Consider the following 25,183-nt stretch of genomic DNA (forward strand, 5'->3'; position numbering starts at 1 on the left):
TTGAGGTTTTCCACCTTCATAATGTTAACAGCATGCACCCAGACCAGGCTGCTGCTCTGGCAGCTGAGGCCCCGATCCGGTGGGGAAAGGAGCGCCTACAGGCCGCCCCAAAGGGGCGGTCTGTAACGCGCCTATGTGAAAGAAGTTGTAACATAAGCTTTTGTAGACTTGGTTTATTTCCTCAGATGCAACCAAATCTAGACCAAGTCTACAAAAGCTTATGCTATAACTTCTTTTGCATAGTTAGTCCCAAAGGTGCTACAACATGCCTTTGCATACTGATATTCCAGATTAACGTGGCTATGTCTCTGAATGATAAACAGCAGACATATAGTTTTTAAATTCTTGCATGAAATAATAAAAATGAAAATGAAGTCTCTATATACAGAAGTGGGTATTAGTATACAAAGTGCTGTATCTGAAATTATGAATGGTGTTTCTCAACAAGAAGGAATTTTTTAACATTTTAGAAAGCAGTAGCCCTAAATATCCCAAGGGCACCAAATTCTCTCTGCTCTTGGAGCCTAAGCAAGGTTAGTACTCTGGTTAGTACTTGGACAGAAAACTGACAATGAATGCCATGTGCTATTGGCTTTATTTATTTCTTTTTATTTATTTAATGGATTTATATCCCACCTTTCTCCCAAAACGAGATTGACGGCAGCTGGTAAAACCACCTCTAGGTATTCTTTGCCTAAGAAAATCCTATGAAATTCATGGGGTCACCATAAGTCAACAGACAACTTGAAGGCACATGCATACACATATTATGTTAAACAGAAATACACAAACTCCCATTTTTTGTATACGAATATATGTAAACGGAAGTATATGTGTGTGCAGAAAATAATGGCTGAAGATTAATGCTGTGAAGTCAAAGATCTGCAGTTATTTTTGACATTTTGACACATAGTCACTTTAGGATCTGCTTCTTATTATCCCTTCCTTTGCTTTTTAAAGGTCTATTTTTCAAACAAAAATGTCAGGAAATCGGGAACAGAAATGTACAATAAAACACGTCCCTTGGCCTACTGATCTATTAATCTTTCAAATAAAGTAAGATAGCTGGATGAGCCAGGAAAAGGTTATTATATATAGTTACCTTGTGTGTTACTGTCAAACGTTCATTATCCTCACTGGAGTTTAAAGGGGGGGGATCCTAACCAAAGTCCAAAATAAATTACACATTTTTGAAACAGTTTAGCATAGTCATGAACTGTCCATTTTTTGATAGGTTTTGTTGTATGACCTTCCCATTTAACACCCTATATTACTAATAAATGAGACATTCAAGAAACACAAATTCTCAAACAAAAACACACACTCCATCAGTGGAAAAGCAAACAAAAGAGCTAATGTGCTGTAACTAAAAAAATGTTCAAACAAAGTCAGAGAAATTTACTGCCTCAGCTACTCATGGGACCCCACAAATAGAATTTTTTAAAAATCCTAGTCCCATTAGAGACATTTGATTTACTGAATATCCCTGGATAGCAAGAGAAAATGAAAAGGTAAATTGTGCATGAATATGAACACCGTAATTCTACCTCCTTTCACCACATGAATCAATTTCACATTAAAAGATTTTATGAAGAGAATCTTGGAAAATCTAGAGGCCACCACTGACTAGGAGGTTAAAGGCACTAGATTCTTATTCAAGAAGAATTTTACAGAACCTGAATACTGAGATTCATTTATACAGTCAAATACCGATGGTCAAATTAAACAATATGCTTAATACTTATTTAGGTGCTCCCCCCAAGCAGCAAAAGACATCTGTTTGTCACAGCACACGATTCTCCTTATCTACATATCTTGCATTTTACACTGTGATGGTAAACAGGGACTTGAATTAAAAGTCTAACTGCTGAGAAATATGTATGTGAAGAAATTCTATTATGTGAAGAAAAATGGGTTCATCACAGAGAATATGTATTCCCTTAATGTCTCATCTTGATTCTATATTACATATATTCTCTGCATAATGCTCTGTTGCGGACTCTTGTTACAATGCTTTGTTGCGGACTCTTGTTACAGGACATTCAGGTTGGCCCTAGCCGATGTAGCTTGTGGTTTCCACATCAGTGGAGTGTTGAATCCACGGCACAGTCTATGCTGAAACAAGGTGCTGAACTTTATCCTCCAAATATCATTTTATAGCTCACAATTAATCCTGAAGTGGATTTCACCCCTATTGAGATGTAGGCTGCCAACTATCATGGTACCCCAAGGATGCACCATTCCATTTCACATATATTGAAGCTGTGTTCAGTTACTATGCCAGATTTGTGGCACCTACCTATTCTTGGTGAGAGAGTTTGCCAAAAGTTAGCAAATGAAGCTCAGATGCAGACAAGAATTACCATTCGGATAGCAGGCACATTAAGGCTTAATATTAAGTTGGCTGTCTGGAAGCTCTTAGACAAGTTCTGCACCTACAATTAAATACAATTAAACATTGAAGGGTGTGGGTTTTTTTTGGGGGGGGTTGATGCCTTGAAACTTTTACTTTAATCCACTGTAGCATTTAGGCTGAATGATGTAGTCTGCTTTGTTCAAATGTTATATAATTATACTGCTTGCAAAATCTAATTCACTTGTCAAAGCAGTGAAAGTATGTGTCTGCTTGTTGTTTTTTTTAAATTAATACTTTTAGTGTTCTCTTCCTGCCACAATTTTTGAATATTAAATATATGGATGGTTCGAGTTCACAGTTTTCTCACCATAAATATTTTCTAGTTTCGGATGCACGCTTGTGCTTTTGTGTTGTAGAGTTTTGATACTTAATCTGCATCATGGCCTTGAACTCTTAATAAAATGGAGTTATTCATGAATGAATACATTTAGGAATGCAGTCTGTATGGAATGAACTATTAAAATGCCTTTTGCTCTGGTTTTATTGCCTTTTGAATTCAGTGTTGTTAGGGCCTGGACTTCCTTGTAGTCTGAGTCAGCCTCCTTTTTAATTACAAATATTGTCATGTATTCATGTATTTAAAAAAAATTAACCCACCTTTCAGCATAAAGCATCCAATGCAGCTAATAGCAAAACTCAAAGCACTGTTAGCCAAACAAAAATGTAGCATTAAAATATCCCAGTAAATCCTGAGGAAAAGAAGCTGGCTTCACCAGATGCTTAAAAGCTCATCAGTTTAGACACTAACCAAATTGCTAAGGAAAGCGTTCCACTACTGTGGTGCCACTACTGAGAAGTCTTGTCTTGGGATTCTACCTTCCTACTATTGTAATAAAGTGGTTGTGCAAATGACATTTTGAAAGTATAATCTGTTTGAACAGCTCTTCAGTTGAAATGTTTTCATAGAATTATAGAATAGAATTATAGAGTTGGAAGAGACCACAAGAACCATAAAGGCAGGTCTACACTGGCTAGAATACTCCAGGCTGGCCCCAAAGCTTGCCCAAATTCCCCTCATTCTGTAGGCACTCTTAAGTGATGCTGGGGTGCTATTCGGCTTTGGACAGGCCTAACCTGGAATACTGTGTCCAGTTCTGGGCACCAGACTTCAAAAAGGATGTTACCAAGCTGGAGCGTATCCAGAGGAAGGAAACCAAAATAGTGAAGGGTCTGGAAACCATGCCCTGTGAGGAGAGACTTGGGGAGCTGGGTATGTTACCCTGAGGAAGAGAAGGTTAAGAGGGGATATGATAGCCCTGTTTAAATATTTGAAGGGGTGCCATACTGAGGATCGAACAAGTTTGTTTTCTTCTACTCCAAAGTATAGGGCCCTGAGCAATGGATGCAAACTATAGGGAAAGAGATTCCACCTCAACATTAGGAAGAACTTCCTGACAGTAATTACTGTTCAACCGTGGAAAACACTTGGAGTGTGATGGAGTCTTCTTCTTTGAAGGTTTTAAATGGAGATTGGATAGCCATCTGTCAGGGGTACTTTGCTAGGGTTGGACCTGATGGTCCTTGAGGTCTCTTTCACATCTATGATTCTATGGAGATCATCACATGGAGATAAGAAGCTGGAGAAAAATGCTATGCTGTCGTCATGTTTGCGCACAACGTCATGCCCATACCGTACTTGTCTCGTCCTCATAGCATCATTCTAGTGCAACTTCTCATTAACAACAAAAAATGTTAATGGCTTGCCAATAGCGCTTCATTAGCACTATCGTGAACATGTGAAAGGCAATCATGGCCCATTCCGCAAGGCATGAAGTACATCCCCAGGACTTACTAGGGTTAGAAAAGGGCATGCTTTACGCACGCCCCTAACCCTAGTACGTCCTGGGGATGTACAAAATGGCGGCGCCCGTTCTACACAGGCGCCGCCATCTTGATGTAGCGGATGCTTAGCATCTGCACGTCGCACGGTGCTAATGACGTCACGAGTGTACCATCGGCGCCTTGTGGCGTCATTAGTGTGCCACAACAAGAAGCGCCATTTTGGTGCTTTTTTGTGGCACCGGGGAGTCTTGTGATTTGGCCGCTGGGGCTCCTCGGTGCCGCTAATGGCGGCGGTGGCAGACCACTGCTTTCAGGCGGTCTGTAACACGCCCATGTTTCAATAGCACCATTGAGAAGCCATCATTAAACCTTCCAGATATAGAGTCCCCCAGTGTGTTGTTTGACAGAATCACTTCCTATGTCACACTTGTGAGTCACAGGAGAGTTCCTTAACAGTGAGAGATTACCTGATTTTTTTCTCTCTGATCACAACCCCTTCTTTCAACATGCAGAACGTAATAGCTCTATTTTACCATTCATGAATGGTTAATGCCATGTTATTGTGACACCGTGTGAATTTCACCATTGTATCATTCTTGCTAAATAATGTTAGAATAGCATTACAGTGGTCCCTTCTTTTACACAGGGGATCCATTCCAGAACTCCCCCCCCCGCGCATAGAAGAAATTCCATGTGTGCTTGAGCCCCATTAGAAGTAATGGGGCTCATGCTCACAGCGGCGCATATGCACCATTGCTTCTTTTGGTGTGCGGGGCCGCTTCTTCTGTCACTGCTTTCAGCATATGCAGAAAGCAGCATATAATGCGCCCGCGTCATATGTGGGTGCACTATGTTCAAGTGTAAATAGCCCTCATGTGCAAATCTACAGCACTAAATAAATAAATAAATAATGTGATAATTCCCTATGTCCCAGTATGCCACTCATTGCCAAATGATAAAGAAAGACACTTTTAATGCCAAAGTTTCTAGGTGAAAAGAAGGGATAAAAATAAATAAGCAAACATAGTAAACTGATCATCTTATTCATCATTTGAAAGCATGATGAATCAAGGGAGATGTGTGGCGTTGCTAAAATAAACCAGACCGAAATGGGCTGCATCTGCACTGCAGAATTTGTGAGGTTTGACACTGCTTTAACTGCCATGGCTCAGTGTTCTGGGATTCTGGCCTTTGTAGTTTTGTGAGACATTTAGCCTTCTCTGTCAGAGATTTCTACTGCCACAACAAACCCCAGGATCCCATAAGATGGAGCCATGATAGCTGAAGTGGTGTCAAACTGCATTAATTCTGAGTGTGGCAGCAAACTTGGATACTATGTACCTTTCTTCGTGGGGAGGCACCATTTACTCTTCTGCTTCAGACAGCAAAAATGTATTGATTCCATGGAGTTTCAGCTGTAAACTGTGACTATAGAAATTGTGGCTAGAGTAATCATACAAAGATTAAAATGCATTGGTCAGAATTTGATGGTTTTACTTTGAAACACACCTGGACGCCACTTAAAGTAGTAAATACTCTGAAAGTTTCCTGTTTAACAGTGTCAGGACACAACTGAAGAAATATGTGTATATTTCCCCTTACAAAAAACATTTTGTGCCTGCAAAATGTAAACTTCTGTATGTATTAAAGCACAGCTGCAACTATTTCATGACACACAGAAAATCAGAAAAATGTTACAAAATAAAAGATGTCTAATATTTAGATTTTACATTCTGCATCTCCAATTTATACTCTCAGGCTCATGAAGGTGACTTATGATGTGCAGTGTTTATGTTGGCAATGGGTCAAAACCAGAAAGGCCAAGTTTTCCAGATATTATCTCAAGCAATTTAAAAGTTCATTATAGAGCACCCACTAGGCTTTCTACAGTAAGGGTCTGTCAGCATTTTTTCAGTGGTTATAACTCAGGTATAAAGAAGAAGAACCATCTCTGTGGCTTAAAACCTGGTATTCAAAATTTAAAACTGGGAGCAAATTGTTTTAACAAATTAAAAAGTAAAATTGACTGTTATTACATTATGTATTATCTAAAAAAAATGCTGATTTCAATTCAGCATTTTTGAAGCTGCTTTTATTATGTAGTATCTAGTTTGAGATGAAGGCTGGTAATGTATAAAAGCAAATAAAAGACTTAACTTGGATTTATTGTCCAGTCTCTAATTTTATCTTACTATCAAGGTTTCATTGACATAAATAGATATCTTCTGGTGTAAGGGGCCTGAGCATAAGAAACTGAATATAAAAATGTTCAAGACATGATTTGAGGCAATACCAAAATCTGTGGATTCGCAAGTCCCATTAAATACAGTGAAATGGTAAAATGGTGCTTGAATCTGTGAATTTAAAAAATCTGTGGCTATGGAGAACTGACTGTATTTTCAAGCTGTGGATGGTTGAATCCATAGATGCAGAATCCATGGATACAGTGAGCCAACTGTACCTACAAAGACATGAACTGTATTTTGTAACAAATGAAGCTTTGTATTTTGTGACAATGCAAGTATCTTGTAACAGTGTACAGTATTTTGTTAAATTTTCATTTAATATATACATCATTTCTTAATGTCTCAAAAAACAAATCAGCACCCTCAATTAATTGTAACTCACACATGCTTTGTTTCTCTGGAAATCTTGTATGTACAGTCTAGGTTTTCAATACCCTTGTCAACGCAACAGTCACAGAGAAAAGAATAATTTTACTCTCTTCAATAGTATTATACTATGGCAACTAAATTGCTATCTTTGAAGTATAATCAAGTTCAGCATCGTAAAGAAATCTAATACTAAAATTTGAATGTGGTTTCTCAGAAGCTCTGCACTATTAGTTTGCTATTATTAAATACAGATTTCTGTGGGAATTCAAGAATGTGAGATCCAACTTAGACTATGCTTTTCCTTGACCTTGACTGTTCAGTGCACAATGCCAGATTATTGAATGCCTAAATGAGTGGCCAGTCTACTTTCTTCTACTTACTTGTAAAACTATAGTCAATTCACAAAGCCAGCATGGTGTAGTGGTTTGAACGTTAGACTAGGACAGAGTCTGGATCCTTGCTAGGCTATGGAAACAGGTCAAACTTTCATGCTATTCATCTCAGGGGTCAAAATGAAAAGAGTCTTATTAATAGTAACTATACTAGAATTAGTTGTGTGCCTTCAAGTAGTTTCCAACAAAACTACTTGAAGGCACACAACTATCAGGCCAATGTATCACAGGGTTTTCTAGGGCTGAGTGTGTGACTTGCCGAAGGTCACCCAGTGGGTTTCCATGGCTGAGCAGGGAATTGACCTTGGTCTCCAGAGTTGTAGTTCAATGCTTAAACCGCTACTACACCTTGCTGGCTCTCAAACCAGAATGCTTTGTCTAATTATTGAATTTATATGATTATCTACTGCTTAAAACAAGAATTGTATTCTTTTATAACACTGTACAAATAATTGGTTACTTTAGCTTAATTAACTTTTTGTACATGTTTTTCACAGATTATTTCTTGACTCTTGATGAGCCCATGAACAATATCACCACTACACTAGGTCAGACAGCAGAACTGCACTGTAAGGTATCTGGTAATCCTTCTCCAACTGTCCGTTGGCTGAAAAATGATGCTCCTGTTGTACAAGAACCCAGAAGGATATCTTTCCGTGCAACAAGCTATGGGTCTCGGCTGCGAATAAGAAACCTTGATACCACTGACACTGGCTACTTTCAGTGCGTGGCAACAAATGGCAGGAAAACTGTTTCTACAACTGGCGTCCTCTTTGTGAAATTTGGTAAGCCTTTATTGAGAAAGCTGCTGTTTCTGAGAAATATTGGATAACATTATAGAGGCAAATACCTTCCATATTTTTTATTGAGGACCACACAAGAAACTTTCCCAAGATGTCTTAGCAACATAACACACCCTGTGGCACACATGTTCAGACTGACAAAGCAATTCAGTTTCTTAGGCGCATTACAGAGCGCCCAAGAAGGGCGCTCTGCCGCCGCCTCCATTTCCGCCGCCAGGAAGCCTCAGCTTCCAAACGGGGAGGCTTCCCGGTGGTGGAAAAAGAAGCCGCAAAAAGCGGCTTCTTTTCGCGCCACGCTTGCAACGCACGAGTGTGCAAATGCGCACTCGTGACATCGCAAGGCAAGGGCAACATGTGGACGCTAAGAGTCCAGCATGTAAAAATGGTGGCGCCCGTGTGTATAGGGCGCCGCCATTTTTACGCCCTCGTCACATGCTAGGGGTGAGGCCAGTATGGACGCTAGGTCCTCGGCCAACCCCTAGCACGTGACAAGGGTGGCGCAAAGACCCATCTAGAACGGGCCTTGGTTTATTTAGTCACTTACTTTTCAGGTACCATGAAAAGTAGGTGATAGATGAAATATTTTAATACAGGTTGGGTATCCCTTATCTGAAATGCTTGGGACCAGAAGTGTTTTGGATTTTTTCAGATTTTGGAATAGGTATCTTGGAGATGGGACTCAAGTCTAAACATGAAATTTATTTACATTTCATATACACCTTGTAAACATATAAACATCTTATAAACTGAAGGTAATTTTAAGTATAATATTTTAATACTTTTATGCATGAAACAAAGTTTGTTTATACTGACCCATCAGGAAGCAAAGGTGTCACTATCTCAGCCACCCATGTGAACACCCATTGGAACTCAACCTGTATATACTGAGGTTATACTGAGGAATTATGGAACATTTGTTTATCATTGTACAGAGAATGTAGTTATTCTGTTCTTATATGTAAAAGAGCAGAATCTATACTTACTGATAGCATTTTGACTTAAGCTATGTAATAATGCCTTTCAGTCTTTTATTAGAATCTAGAAAATAAGCATCTTTCTAAAAACTCTCTCTTTCCCTCCTGTCATTCCCCTTATCTTTTTCTCCAGGTCCTCCCCCAACAGCCAGTCCAGGAACATCGTGAGTCCTTTGATACTTATTATGTTAATTAATCATGTACTTCAGTCTTTTTAAAAAGTGGTTTTGTAAAAGTTTTTTTTTCTGGCCTAAATTTTAGATGTTTAACCATTAGTAAATGGATGTTGGTATTCATGTTATTGTTAACACACTTTTCCATTTATATTTATGAGCTCTTCAGTCAGTGTACTTCCAGTCCAAGAATCCTGGTTTGTTGTTTCCAAACAACTAGGAACTGGAATTCAGCAACAAACCTTGGTTTCAGATGTGTGTTGTTAAGCAGCTGCCAAACCTATTTTAGAGGTTTTGTTATTCCCTGGTGTAGAACAAGCCTAACAGGAGGGTTGAACATGTGCCTTTCTAGGCAGTTCCATCCAGGGATCCTTCTCCATGGAGAAAACCCAGGATGGAGGAAGAGGGCCAGTGTGCTGCTGCCCAACACACACACACCCCTGTGGCTGTCTTCCGAGTCCAGCATGGATTTCAAAGGCATGGAGAGAAAAAGGCTGCCTTCTGAGTCCTTGGCGGACTCAGAGGGCATGGGAGGAGACCTTGGAGGACTCAGAACATGGGGTGGGTGAGGAAGGGAAGATACCCTGCAACTTCTTGGAGGACTTGGGGGCATGGGGAGGGAGGGAGGATGCCCTCAGAGTCCTTGGAGGACTCAGGGAGATGGGAGGGAAGGAAGGAAAGAGGCTGCCATGTGGATCCTCCATGAACTCAGAAGGCTTGGGTGGAGGCTGCCCTTTTGGCCCCACCTCCATAAGCCCCCTCCCCCATGCACTGGGTGACACCTGTGCTGGAAATGCCACTGGCAGGAATTATCAGGCAAATATTGGATGAGCCAGAATTCACAATACTGATTTGAGTGGAAAGGCAGTCATTTTGTCAGTTTAGGCACTATTTTGTAGCTACAAACCAAAAGTGGTCTATTTTAGCCTGAAAAGTACCTTCAGGAAAGCTATTCTTTGTTTGTCTGTCTGTCCACCCAAAAAGGAAAAGAATATTTTCCCAAGCTGTTTCTGCAGCCAGTGTGGCTTGGCTTATGATACCTTGTCAATTATAATTTGATTTATACACTCAGGCTAACTAATTCTAGGTTGGGAATCCTGCTTGGAAGATTGAAAGAATTTTTATTTCATTTTATGGAAGAAATGGACTAACTGTGGGAGTCATATGTTAGAAAAACTGATAGGTCCGAAGTAATTTTTTTTTTTTTTTTGTCATTTTCAGTCAGTTGTTGTTGTTAACTGTCTTAGAGTCAACTTCAACTCCTGAGGACCCCCCATGAGTGAAACACCTCCAACACCCCCTGTCCTCAACTGTTCTGTGCAGGTCCTGTAGGCTCAGGACATTGGCTTCCTTGATTGAATGTATGAATCTAGTATGCAGTCTTCCTCTCTTTCTAGTCCCCCTCCCATCTTTCCTAGCATTATTGAGTTTTCTGAGTCATTCCTTCTCATGATGTGTCCAAAGTATGACAGTTACAATTTGGCTTCCAGTGAGAGTTCAGGCCTGATCTGTTCTAGGACCCATTTGTTTGTCTTTTGGACTATCCACACTATCCTCAATACTCTCCTCAAGCACCACATCTCAAATGAGTTGTTTCTCCTTCTGTTTAATGTCTTCACTGTCCAGCTCTCACATTTGTACAAGGCGATGGGGAATACGATTGCTTCGATTATCCTAACTTTAGGATAGACTGTAGTCTATGTATCATTTATATTCTAGTACAGTATGGCAGTATTGAGTATTAGTGGACCCTTCCTATCCACAGAGATTTGGTTCCAAGCCCCATCCACCACAGATGAGAAAAAACACAGACAGTTGCACCCCATATTATTCAATTGGTGGTGCATTTGCATGCATGTACTGCCATTGAATATGGGGCATGGCGCTCTGCAGGTAATTGTCCCTGTAGATCACTAGCCCTCCAATGCGGTAGGGCCACTGTAGAACATTTGTGTGTGTGTGTCTATCAGTTCTGAGTGCCTCAACCAGTCCTACTGTATTATAGAAATTGAGTTAAGTAAGCGTAGTTTATAAAATTTGTTGGAAAGCACTAAATTTGCTGTTAGCAATAAGTGGAACAAAGGATTAAATTATGCTGGTGATTGCTGATCCAAAAACTAGGTTCATTGCCTCCTATTTCTACTTGTAGATATTTCTGTATCAGGATGTTACTGTTTGGACGTGTGCCTGCACAAATGTCTTCATGCCAGACATTGGAACCAAGGCATTCATATTAATTAAGTTTACTGAATTGTTTTTAACCAGAATGTAAAGTACCTTTTATTCTCAACAAAATTGAAATCAGTTTCTTGGGATGGGGCATAACATTTTTGTTTGGTACATTTTTCCCATCACCACTATGACTGCTTTGCTTTCCTTGTCAGGGTTTTCACTGTAATGGCCAGTAGTGGCTGCAAGAATGATGATTCAGAAAGAACAGGAGCATGGAGAACAAGGGGAAGGAGCAGGAAGAGAAGGCCCACAGTGCTATTCTTCTGCTTGTCCTATGAATGTGTTGTTGATGATCAGTTATTTAATTCTGAGTACAAATAAGCTGTTTGTTGACAGGTCTTTGGTAGCTCCTTAGCCTTCTGTGTCTCTTGGCTTGCTGGCCTCTTTTTGACATTTGACCCTCTTTGCTGTCCATTACCTGTTTTACCTGGCCACCAGTTAGCAGTTTGTAGATACGTTTTACCCTCCTGCTTTTCTCCACATCATCCTGCCAACTCTCCCTTGTATTTTCAGAGCTTTTCCATCCCCTTCTGGGAACAGTACATTCTTTGTAATTTGAGCTCCAAAGGGAGAAGGTGGTATATGATTCTATGTGTGTATATAAGTGCCTCTCAATCTGTCTACTCCCAAAAGACAATAGACAACAAATTATTTTCTTATTTAAAACATTAAAAAGATAAACAGAAAAAGCATTATTTTTCTAAAAGAAAGACTATAACACTTAATTGAAAAATTGTTAAATATCATACACAGTTAAAGCAACCAGAACCACGATTGGAATCAGAAGGAAGCATGGAAGTTGAGTGTAATTTAAAAATCTTTCCAGAAGGGATTTAAGAAAACTTTGAAAGCCATATGGAATAGTACAGTTTTAGTTGTTCACTGACAGTCAGTGAGGAAGGAGCCAGTCTGACTTCCTTTTGGAGGCAGTTCCTCAAGGTGCATCTATGCTGTAGAAATAATGCAGTTTGACACCACTTTAAGTGCTGTATCTCCATCCTATGGAATCCTCAGATTTGTACTTTATTTCTCTGCCGAAGAGTGCTGGTGCCTCACAAAATTACAGGTCCCAGGATGCTGTGGAATGGAGCCATGGCAGGTAAAGTGGTATCAAATTGCATTATTTCTACAATGTAGATACACCCTCAGTTGAAGTGCTGCTGTAAGAAAAGTCTTGTCTCAAGTGCTCACCATCCTAGGCCCCATACAGACAGGCCAAAATAAAGCTGCTTCGGGTCACTTTGGAGGTATGTTGTTTAAATGATGCATTCGTCCTAAGAGGCCGGAAGCTGCGCCAAAGCCACGCTCCAGTCTTAAGTACTGAAGCACTGCTTTGATGCAGCTTCCGGATTCTTAGGACGCATGCACCATTTAAACAGCATACCTCCAAAGTGACCCAAAGCAGCTTTATTTTGGTCTGTCTGTATGGAGCCCTAGTCTCTTGAGGTAGTGGAACATTCAGCAGGGATCTCTGCTGAGGATCTCAAATTTTGGCCAGGTTCATGTGAAGAGGAGGCAGTCTTCTTGCCATGCTTCTATTTAGTGTATGTTATATGGGTGCAGCCTTTTGTTTGTTCACTCAGCCATGCTACAGAACAGTTATCTACATAAAACCATTGGGGCTCTGCAGGTATTACACTGATAGCAAGGAAGTGGATTGGATAATTGTGATTAGGGATACATTTTGTAGGTTCCCTGGGAACTTAGGTTGGCACAAGGTTTATAGCTGTTGTTTATTCTCTATTAACTGCATTCTTTTGTTTCTGTCTTATTTATTGCTGTCATGCTACCCTTCTCCTTTTATGTTTTTTAGATTGTAAACCTGAGGACAGGGAAATGTCTAATTAACAAATTGTAAGCTGCTCTGATAGCCTTGGCTGAAGAGCAGGATATGAATAAATATTATTATCATTAAGTATGTTTCCTGCATCTTTCCCATTTGTAAACAATCATAGATGGATTATTTTCACCTTTATTGCAGCCTGGTTATTAGTACAGTCATACATTGTAAATTTAAATGCCAAATTAGAATGAATTAAACTAACAAAATGCCCCCTTTTCAATTTAAGCACAATTTGGAGTTTTGTGGGAGGGGTAGCTTTTTAGTGTAAACATAATGCAGCTTTCATTTATTTTCCTAACTCCAGTTAATGCACGGTGCTTTCACATTTCATTAAGACTGGATGTACAACAAACATTTCTGATAATGGGCATAAATGTAAAAGGAATAGGAGTGAAAAATAATGAAACAGTATAAACAACAGTAAGGAAACATTTTGACCTTCCAGGACTTTCTGTTCCTGGACTTAAAGTATCCATTCTTGAACAAAGGAACTTCAAAGGGAGACTTCAGCATGATAATAAGTTTTTTATGGCTACTAAGGATGTTAATTTAACTTAGCATTGCCAAAAGATTGGTGTTATCAGCATTGCTTTGTGAGTGAGCACTGTACTAATCTTACACACATTTAAGGTCTAACATAACTATGAGAGTTGGTATTTTATTTTTATTTCTTGCACCGAATTTTCTTCTGACTTTATTATTTACATTTGTTTTCTGTGCATAAGTTTAGATATATACACCTAGCAAACAATAGTCCAAACTTCACATTACTTCAGTTACATAAGACACAGCTTTCCTTCCCTTCTTTTGTTTACTCCAAAGTAAGCTAAAGCTGGGAACACTAGAGAATAATCTACACTACAGAAATAATGCAGTTTGACACCACTTTAACTACTATGCCTCCATGCTGTCGCATTCTGGGATTTGTAGTTTTGTTAGATATTTAGCCTCTGTCCGAGAGCTCTGGTGCCACAACAAACTACAAATCCTAAGATTCAATAGCATAATGGGATTTATTTTACTGTGTTATATATGGCTTTATATTGATGTAAGACACCTTGATCTTTATTGAGGAGATGGGATAGAAATAAATTATTATTATTATTATTATTATTATTATTATTATTATTGAGCAATGGTAATTAAAACAGTGTCAAACTGCATTATTTCTGCAGTGCAGATTAGATCTAGATTTGAAAAAAATTATTTGATGATATTAAACTTTCGAAATATGGAGAGTAATTCAGCATCAATAATACAAATAATTGAAATCATTTAATTAGGTTTATTGGCATTAATTGATTCATTATTTAATTTATTCGTTATTACCTTCAGTAGTGCTCTTTTTCATAATTTTAAAGTCGTCTTCCCTCCCATATTAATTTCCCCCCAAATGGGGACTACAAATGGGACAACAGAACTCATAATACAATCAGTGCTTGGGAATGGTGGAAGTCAACATGTCTGGAAATTGTCACATTAAGAAAGTGGCCCTACAGTGTAAGTTCTTATCTAATAACCTGTTCAGTTTAGTCGCTGCATTTTTTTTTCTATCCAGCCTCACCAACAGGTACCCTGTTCACTTGAACTTCAACCACCTTCTTATTAAATCCTAATAAGGTGTGATGTTAAACATTATTTAATAATGATACACTTGTTTCAGCTAGAGCAGTGCTATACAAAGTGATGGTCCATGGACCAGTGCCAGTCTGAAAACCATTGGCTGCTGCCAGTCCACAGTAGTTTCCAGAGGACAAAAAGAAATCATTATACCTAGCACATTAAAAAAATAAAATAAAATATAAGATGCTGGTTCCCAAAACGAATAGCCTAAAAATTACTAGAAAATAACTAGAGGACATTGATCTATTGCAAGTTCACCACTAAAGAGGCTGGCTGCAAAATAAGTTATTCAGGAGTGGAGAATTCCTAATAAAAATGTTTTGATTGCTTCTGAGGATATGCAGAACATTTTCCCGCACAACTGAATCACTGTATCCATTCTTCCTCACCACTGCCTTTCAAGAAGGGTGATCTGAAATTATCAGTGGCACATGTTTTGCATCTAGGAATCAGAGGTCCCAAGTTTACAGGCCCGTTATACTTTACAAGCATCTGACCTTGATCCTTTTTTTGTTTAAGCCTCCTGGCTTTGTATTGTACAGTAAGTCTAATGAAATAAAATGATGTTCACACTATTAATTTTGTAGTCTGCTTGGATTTCACATGATGTATATGAAATGTTTACTACAAAGGAAGGAATCAAAGTAGCCCAGGGACTGATATACATTAAACAGCACCAGATATCTACTCTGACATGGTCCTCCATGATCAATCCCTAAAAATTTCTTCTCCCCCTACTCTTGTCACCTAATAAACACAGGCTTAAGAGCATCAATCAAACCCCTCAAAGCATCTGACTCACTGATGGAACAGGTGGATAGAAAACAGAATGGGGTGGAGAGAGGAAAGAAAATGTGTGTGTTGTGTATAACAAGAACGCTTCCCTTAATTACCGAAGTGCCTAGCATTAGGAGAGCAATAATAAAAACATGGTGTAATAAAAGGATTAGAGAGGGGTTCATTGGAGTTACCCCCAAATAATGATGTACGGTACAACATTTCATTCCTGTTACAGTATACAGTGGAAACTAGAATAAAATCAAGACAAGAACAGAATTGAAGAGAGTCACAGTGGATCTGCCTTAAAGATTCCAACACCTTCTTTACAGGCCAGTAGAGCTTGACATTCTGAAAGTGCCATGTCTAAGCAAATTAATCTCGGCCCATGTCCCACTGCATCCTCTGTTCCAGGCTAGGATATACTTTTCACTCCTTCTTTTCCATTGTTTCTTCCATTACCCCCTGTCCCAGCTCTTCATTTGTTTCCCAGTTCTTCTGTTCCTGCATGCCAGACAGTTTTCTCTGTGTGTCTCTTCTCCAAGGGTGCATCTACACACTGTAGAAATAATGCAGTTTGATACCACTCCGAGTGCTGTAGTTCCATCCTATGGAATCCTGAGATTTGTAGTTTTACAAGGTCTAACCTTCTTTGCCAAAACATGCTGGTGCCTCACAAAATTACAAATCCTAGGATTCCATACATTGGAGCCTTGACAGTTAAAGTGGTGTCAAATTGCATTATTTCTACTGTGTAAATGCACCCAAAGAAAGCCATTATACAGAAGGCAGAACCATGCCATGCATTTTATCCAATCCTAATCCTATTTCCCTTACAGCCTTACTGTTTTACCTAACCTGGCAGAGACAGAACCACCTCCTAAAGAATTCTGAGGACCTGAAATGATTAACTCATTTAATTATAGACTTAACTTTTCCACTAATCTTGAAATCTAATTGTTAAGTTATACTAAGGTGAAATCTAGCAAATTAATGATTTACTGAAATAATTAACTACTTATTTCCTAAATCTGACTGTGGCTACTTGGTGCAACAATAGAAACTTTAATCCCTTTCTCCCCAGCTAATTTCCTACCAAAATCCTCTCATAGAAACAATTTTAAATACTCCATTAATGTTGAGAGTGTCACTTTTTATTAAATTCCAAGTTAGGGGAGGTGAATTTTGGAAGGAAACGGTATATTTTCCTTCCCCATGTGTGATGGCCCCAATCCAAATCAGGGATTCACATATTTGCTTTGGAGTGAAAAAAAAGAAGAGAGTGTGCTGCTCACTATGGCCTAAATCCTATTCATGGTTGCAGCTAGAGTAGGCCCATGGAATAAAGGGATTTACCTGTATATCGGTTCACCATTGAACAAAGTATTTAATGGGTCTATTCTAGCTGGAATTATCAATAGGATTCAGGCCATAATTAGCATAATGTGTATGTTTGTCTGAAGATATCACTTCATCCACCTGTTGACATGGACTCTAACCAGTAAAATGTGCCATAGTAAACTTCTAAGTGTTCATGGTGCTGAAAAATGCTATTTTTCCTGTCAGAGACCAGCTTGGCTACCCTTCTGGAAAGTATTACAAAAATTAAAATTAGTGTAAAATGTCATTCGATGTTTAAAATAAAAACACAAAGCCAACGTTTTTATTAAAAGACCTAAAATTACAAAAAGTAAAATAACCATAATATAATTTTAATAGAAAGCAGCATAGAAGAAATATAAAATCTTTGCAGATTTTTTCTTACAGTATGTTTAGCTGAGTAGTACAATTTCATTGGTACTGAAACCACAAGCCACAGCACAGAGATCCAAATTTTAAAAAGCTTGTTATATTCTGGGTACTGTATATGATGAGCTACCCAGTGTTCTACTGGTACTCACAGCAGAACATTCCCTCTCTTCTCCTTTTCAACACTCCATGCCACCTGAAAAGTAGCTCCAAAGATTTTTTTCAGCCATTCAGAACTATTTTGGGAAATGCATTGCAGTGGAGAAAGAGGATCAAGTTATTTTGCCAATAGAATGATCCTGGTGTATATATTCAAAATAAATACTATGGATGGATGCATGGATGGATGGATGGATGGATGGATGGATCATCTATTTTATAGATAAGGCCTAGATATAAAAATAAGTAAATAAGTGGGTACGAGGATGGATGGGTGGCTGGCTGGCTGGATGGATGGATGGAAAGAAGGAAGGAAGGAAATGAGTATCAAACTAGATTAAGTTAGGGGTGAAATAGAAGGCCAAAATAAGCAGGCTTCCAGCCAGCTTCAAGGCAGAGCATTTAGAAGATGCACGCCTTGAAGCCGTACTACAGGGAAAAAAGCCAGACAAAAAAGGAGCTGGAGTTTTTCACTTCTTCCTGGCAGGGATGTAGCAGGATTTTGGGAAGGGGGGGGGGGCTTCTGCACAGTGGCATGCACATGCCATTCATTGTATATAATATAAATTAATGGAAGGGGAGTCCGGACCCCACAGAACACCCTGCCAGCATCTGCATGGGCATGCCTCTGCCCAATGCCCTGTGAAGTGCTGCACTTGTGAATGTGTGCAGTTTCACAGGAACGGCCGTGTAATGTGATGGCAGTCACTGGTGGTTCACTCCTACAAAGCTGTGCAGCAATTGTGGGGTGGAACAGTAAAAAAAAAGTACCCATGTGGTCATGACATGTGCAGTCCAGCCACCTGGGGAGCAGGCGATGCGGTTGGTGGGTTTTCAGTGTGGCTTCAGAAAAGGCAGCTTCAAGCTGCTTTTTCTTGCCTATCTGTTTTCACCCCTTAGTCTTATGAAATGAGACTGTATTTCCAGAGCTATTACTACAAGTCAACCCACCACCAAAGAGGTCTAGCATTATATCTGTGTCTGTTCTCTGTTGTGCTTATCAGCTAGACTCCCAGAGGTACTGGTGTCATATTTATAGTGGTATTTGATACCCTCAGTCATGATATCCTTCTGCAGTGTTTTGGGAGGGACATTCTGGTCTTACTTCTCAGGCAGGTACCAGATGGTGGTTCTTCAAGATAGTTGCTCCTCAAAAAAGGAGTTATTATATGGTATGTTACAAGGTACAATTCTATTATCTCCAAAGGTTTTTGACGTCTGCGTGAAACTGCTGGGAGAGATCATCCAGGGGTATGGAGTGAGGTGTTATCAATATGCTGGTGACACCCAAATATATTCCTCCATGCCTTCAAAACCATCCTCAGTTAAAAATAGTGTGTCTCCTTTGAATAAATGCCTGGAAGGGGTAATGGACTGGATGAAAAAAACACATTGAAACTGAATCCAGACAAGACAGAAGTGCATACTATTAAGGACCTTAATCTGGGTTTCGAGGTTGGTCAACCAGTTCTGGATGGGGTTACACTTCCGCTGAAAGACTATATTAAAAGCTTGGGAATGCTCCTGGATTAGTCTCTCCAAATGTCAGCCCAGACAGATGCGACGTTGAGCAGTACAGTGGGCCCTCCCCTTACGCGGGGGATCTGTTCTGATCCATTCCGTTAGAGATTCAGCAGCCATGGACTTGGGAGTAACCATCATTGATCTTAGTCTGCTCTGTAAATGAACCATTGATCTACTCCATTGTAAGGTAGTCCTTCACTAGCAAACACTTTTATTATTCTTCAACTTTCTAAAAAAGTTATCTCCTAGCAGTTATCCATTGTTTGCCACATTTTGAAATCTGAGATAATTGCCATGACGTATGACGATCAACTCTTTTAATGGTCTTAGAGCTGTATTACTTCCTTAATCTTTGAGCTCCTTGGCTGCAACCATGATGGATCAGCAGTCAGAGGAGAGATAGAACAGTCTGCTGCAGCCACACAAGCAACTGCTTGAGACATGGCACTGCAGATTCCAAGAGATAAGAGGATTTCTTAAAAGGGGAGAAATATTTTCTAGCCTGGGAAAATGGCTGAAACTCTAGCCTTCTCCATCTTCATGTCATTCTCCCCACCTTTTTCACTTCTTATATCATTATCCTAGACTCCATGGTGCATTTATACCAGCATAAATCAGTTGTAAGCTTGCTGAAAGCTTTGAAAGAATTTACATTGCAGTAGCTGAGAGAAAACACAGGCTTGCGGAATCATCTGGATATAAATTTCAATTAAGTGGGAGGCACAAATTATTATTCTTTAATTAAAAACACATGAAAATAATTTCACTATGAGCCAAATAAAATCTGATTCCAATTCCTCTTGGAATGGATTATTTGAAAATCAATGGCTCTTAAGCTGTGATTAATACTCCCCATTAATTTCAATGGGTTTCCTCTAAGACAGGGGCAGGTGAAACTGCAGAAGGTCTTGGGTCCAGTTTTCTGCCATGGCGACCCTTTGGAGGCCACATCGATAAATTTATATATATTTTTAAAGTGAACTCAAGTCCACTTCTGAGGCTCTTTCACTCTATAGAGTTATAGGACTATTGTATATAACACATCATTGAGTTATAGGACTATTATTCCATTTTGTCTGCCATGGTAGCTTGCTATGGAATTTTGGGACTGGCAGTTTAAGGAAGGGCATTTGAAAGTATAAAATAAAATAAATTGCAGCCAGAGCTCTCCAGTGCCTCCCCAAACTACACATTCCAGCAAAATGCAAACTGAAAAAACCACCCAGGGTCAGGGGTTTTCCCAGCAGACAATGATCACCAATTAAACAGACACTAATCCTCTTTGCATATCCTCCCACCCTGAGACCTTGCCATTCAACAACAGAACAATACACAGATTAACATGGAAATCACTCCTCCCTGCACAGGATCACACAGTGTGTGTGTATACCCCACTCTTTTCCATGCCAGAATTCTCTGAAGATGCCAGCCACAGAATAAACTATAACGTGGCCACCTAACCTGAAAACCCCATAAAAAAATATTAAGCTCTTATTCTTGGTGCTTAAAACTGGAAAGAAGAACAACAAATTAAGTCTGAATGCACTATCAGTCTGCATTTGCAACAAGATTACTATATGGTGTAATAAGACATAGTGCTTGCACCAAGAGTACCGTGTTAGTCTTTACATTTGTTGGATTAAAGGAGTAAAAGCCCCACATTTGGCCACAGTGGTGGGATTTCTTGAGAGAAACCATCACAGTTGATGCCATATGGGTTGAGGACTCCCACATTTGGTGGCGTCGTTATATTTTAATATTATAACTTATTTAGTGGTCCATTAATGTTGCACATTTACTGATTTTTATATACACTTTTAAAAAACTTTTTCTGGGCCATCATGAGTTCCAGTTCTGAGATAAAGTCAGGGTTATTTCTTAATTATAATTTTTGCTAGTCCTCCCACAAAAACTGTTCAGGGTCATGAACGAAGATCCTTTCTTCCTCTTTTATCCTCACAACAACCTATGAGGTAGATTAATCTTAAAGATAGTGACTAAGCACACCTGGTGAACATAAGGTCATCCAGTGAACCTGGCTGAAAGGATTTGAACCTGATTGTCTGGCGTAGGTGTCTGCCAGGTGTTTGGCAAGTACTATGTTTTCATAGCTCTAGGAAGACAGTCAAAATTGAAGGTTTATTCGTCCTTAAGACATGACTAATGGGCTGCTTTTGATCTGTGCTGAGTAATCTGACATAATATATACAATATATACCCTCATGTATACCTGGATAACATAGCTGGGTTAAAATAAAATTCCAGCATGATTTTTTTTTTTACAGATGATATATATATGGAGAAATGTGGGATATTAATTCAATCAATCAGACCATCAATAACATAAGGGAAACATAATTTCTTCTTAGATCTCTCTCTCTCTCTCTCTTCTGAAGTACATCCATCTAAAAATGATAGAATTCTAGACAAAAGCATATTCCTGTGGCAATACCATTTCATCTTTATTTGCCTATATGTAGAGTCTAAGCATACTTGTAATTGTAGCGTTTTTTAGGATTCGGTCATACAGATCTGAAGCCCCTGTAATTTTAATTGATACTATAATGGCTCACTTGTAAAACCTCTCCACAAAATATATGCAATCTGTCAAAATCACAAGCTGCCTTTATTTTACAGACGTTCAGGAGCAGAACAGGAACTGAGTGCAAATAAAAGGTGATTGTTCTGCTCCAACTACATATTTTGATTTGTCAAAGTAGATTTTGTCAGCACTCTGAAAGCACAGTCTTAATGATATTATAAAGTTTGTACTTTGTAAGTGTCTTTGGATTGAGAGACAATTTGGAAATACGAAAATAAATAAACATACCCTATCCATATAGGACGTAAGTGCATACCAGCAGATGGAGAACCACTAGTACAATTAATGCAGCATATGCAGTTCTCCTTTCTAAAAAAGCAGATGGATTGTGTGTGTCGAGTTGCTTTTTAGAGGTGGACCTTTGATAATTTAGTGTTCAGAAGGTGCAACATGAATCTGGGTTGCGGTTGCATACAAACTGATTGAAAAGTTGCAGATTTTGTTCCTATTCTTTGCAATTTTATTTTGGAAATCCATACAAGTTTTGTTTTACCATCATATTTTCTTTCAGCTCCCAGTACAATCACAGACATTTTATATTAGCACCCCAGGTCAGTTTACTTTAAACCAGTTTAAAACTGGAAAGAAGAGGAACAAAATTAGAGACTTTTAAATCAGTCTGAATGCACCCTCAGTTTGCATTTGCAACAAGATTACTATATGGTGTAATATAGCATAGTTGCAATTGTGCTATAGACATAAACATACTTAATCTGCCAGGATTTAGGACAGGGGCAGAGAAAGTTCCATACATGGTCCCCAAGGCCCCTTTTTGCAGCCTCCAGCACACCCAAAGGGACTCCCAAAGCTCCTAGATTTTGTGTTGTTGCTGTTGTTGTTGTATGCCTTCATGTAATTTCTGATTTATGGTAACCCTAGGGCAGACCTATCATATCGTATTCTTGGCAAGATTTGTTCACAGTGGGTTTGCCTTTGCCTTCCCTTGAGGCTGAGAGAGTATGACTTGCCAAAGGTCATCCAGTGGGTTTCTATGGCCGAGTGGGGATTCAAATCCTGTTCTCCAGAGTTGTAGCACTCAAATCATTATTGGATGAAGCTGATAGAAAGCTGACAACTCCAAAGTATGGACAGAATTTCCTGTACAAAAGTGTGACTCGTATATGGGAGTACAGTATACCAATATTTTTCCGGTGGTTTTTTTTTTTTTAATTTTCAGAAAAAAATTGAAAACTGAGCCCTCTCTCGGTGGCTACAATGATCCACACACAAAAAAATTCCACACAAAATAACCAGTATGGCCATAGTGGTTTGAGTGTTAAACTATAACTCTGGAGACTAGGGTTCAATTCCCTGTTCCGCCATGAAACCCACTGGTGACCTTGTGCAAGTCATGCTCTCAGCCTAGGGGAAGGCAATGAAAGACCTTTGAACAAATCTTGCCAAGAAAACCCCAAGATACGGGCACCTTATGGTTGCCATAAGTTGGAAACAACTTGAAGGTACACAACAACAAATAGAAAACTCTAGCTATGAAGCATCTCTGATGTTCCAGCAGTTTCATCCCAAAGCCCAAATCCATATGAATGTTCATGCCTTGTACACCATTCATCTTGTTACCTTTTTACACACCCTCATGCATATATAGCAACGTACATAAATTGTACTGGCTCAGTAATTTGAACACAACCATACACCCACATGTACATATAAAAAGAAATATACTTGTGGGAGAAAATGAAGTAGTATGGAAGTTGTCGGTGATGTCTGTCACTGACAGAAACCATGTTGCATTCTGCCAACATTATGTCATCTTGCTTTTTAAAAAAAATAAAATATTAAATCCCCCCACAGTCATACGAGGTTATCTGTTGGCCTCTGCATGTAAGAGTTACATAAATTATACATTCCCAGGTGATGGCCTGGGTGTTGTCAACCTAAGCTGCAGAAGTTGGAGACAGTCTGTGGAGCTCTCTGTTTGGCTTTTGAAGTTAGATTTTTAAAATCCAACTTTTAGCTTTGGATTATTAGCTGTAGTTTCTTAGTTTTGAAGGGTAGAAATTAGCCAAGTTTCAGTGATGATAGAAACTCCCAAATACTTTCAAAGCTGAGCTGTGCAATCCATCCAGATATTTCAGTATGTCTTGTCACAAAAGATTGTTGTATCCTAGTGTGACTAATCACTAAATGCAATGCTAATTTCTAGGGTGATTCTTTGTGTATATGTGCCTTCATGTTGCCTGTCAATTTATGGCAGTCCTCGTGAATTTCATAGGGCTTTCATAGGCAAGGGATACTCAAGAGGTGGTTTTACCAATTCCTTCCTCTGAAATATAGCCTACAGCACCCAGGATTCAAGCAAACAGTCATCCATCCACGTACTAGCATAACTTCCTTGATCAGATAGGATCTGGTGCCTTTAGGGTATTAAGGTGGTGGTGGTGATGTTGTTGTTGTTCTTGTTGTGTGCCTTCAAGTCATTTCTGACTTATGGTAACCAAAGGCTGTTGTTGGGTTTTCTTGGCAAGATTTTTTCAGAGGAGTTTGCCACTGCCTTCCTCTGAGGCTGAGACAATGTGATTTGCTCAAGGTGACCCAATGGGTTTTCTGACCAAGTCAGGAATCAAATCCTGGTCTCCATAGTAGTAGTCTAACACACAAACACTACAACATGCTGGCTTACACCATTTGATTATACTGTTGTTTATCATTATATTACATTTTGACACATACAGGCTTAAATAGAAACAGATTTTCATAAGCTGAATCAGGAACAGTTCAGAAACACATGCAAAGAAGTGCGCTTCTTTACACATGTGCAAAATGTCCTCTTTTCATCATTAGGAAAGCATAGGCTTTACCTCAAATATCAAGTGACTTTCAAGAACCAAAACCAAGCATCAAATACAGAAGCTTTTAAGAAAACATCCTAGACTAGTGCTACTGAGTATGGGCCAGTCCCTGGCAAGTTTCTAAAAAAGAAAGAAACTATTATACCCAAAGGGAACAAACTGGGAACAGACCGTGGTACCTTGGGAAGAAAATAATTTCTGGTTCCCCACATCAGATAACCTGAAAAGCAGAGTTCTAGAATATCTAACATAAATGAGATATGAAAATTTTCTTAACGTTTAATAATTTGTCATAAAGAGGGGCTCGTTTTAGACATCTCTGTTTGAATATGGTTCAGTCGTCAGTGTGATCATCAAAATAGTTTTCTTATAGAATGTGTATGAAATTGATGTGTTTTAGAGAATGCTGTTTTCATAGGAGGAGTATGAAGTATATATATTTTGAAGCGTGTAGTAGGCATGGCAATCAGGAGGGAGAGAGAGTTATTTAGTTCTGTTTTTCCCAACTGAAATTTACTTGAGACATTAGGGATGTTAAATTATATGTTTGAAAACTGAATTCGTAGTTTTTGAAAAGGAAAATATAATCCACACATATTTGTGCCTGAAGCTTTATGACCGACTCTTGTTAAGTCTTGTTTCCCAAATACAATGGATAATAGTGAATGGCAACTTCAGATTGCCATAATGTTACAGTCTCAAGTATCTT

At 39.0% G+C, this 25,183-nt stretch overlaps 1 protein-coding gene across 2 annotated transcripts in view; it reads left to right on the plus strand.

Annotated features, from left to right (window-relative positions):
* The window catches only part of ROR1 (receptor tyrosine kinase like orphan receptor 1), a 228,110-nt gene that overhangs the window by 166,680 nt on the left and 36,247 nt on the right, over positions 1-25,183 (plus strand). For both annotated transcript variants that reach the window (XM_042465389.1, XM_042465390.1), the window contains exons 3-4: positions 7,703-7,990; positions 9,116-9,146. In XM_042465389.1, coding sequence (XP_042321323.1) covers positions 7,703-7,990; positions 9,116-9,146 — 319 coding nt within the window. The remainder of the gene's footprint in view (positions 1-7,702; positions 7,991-9,115; positions 9,147-25,183) is intronic.

Source organism: Sceloporus undulatus, chromosome 4, assembly GCF_019175285.1.
Source record: "Sceloporus undulatus isolate JIND9_A2432 ecotype Alabama chromosome 4, SceUnd_v1.1, whole genome shotgun sequence".
Taxonomy (NCBI): Eukaryota; Metazoa; Chordata; class Lepidosauria; order Squamata; family Phrynosomatidae; genus Sceloporus; species Sceloporus undulatus.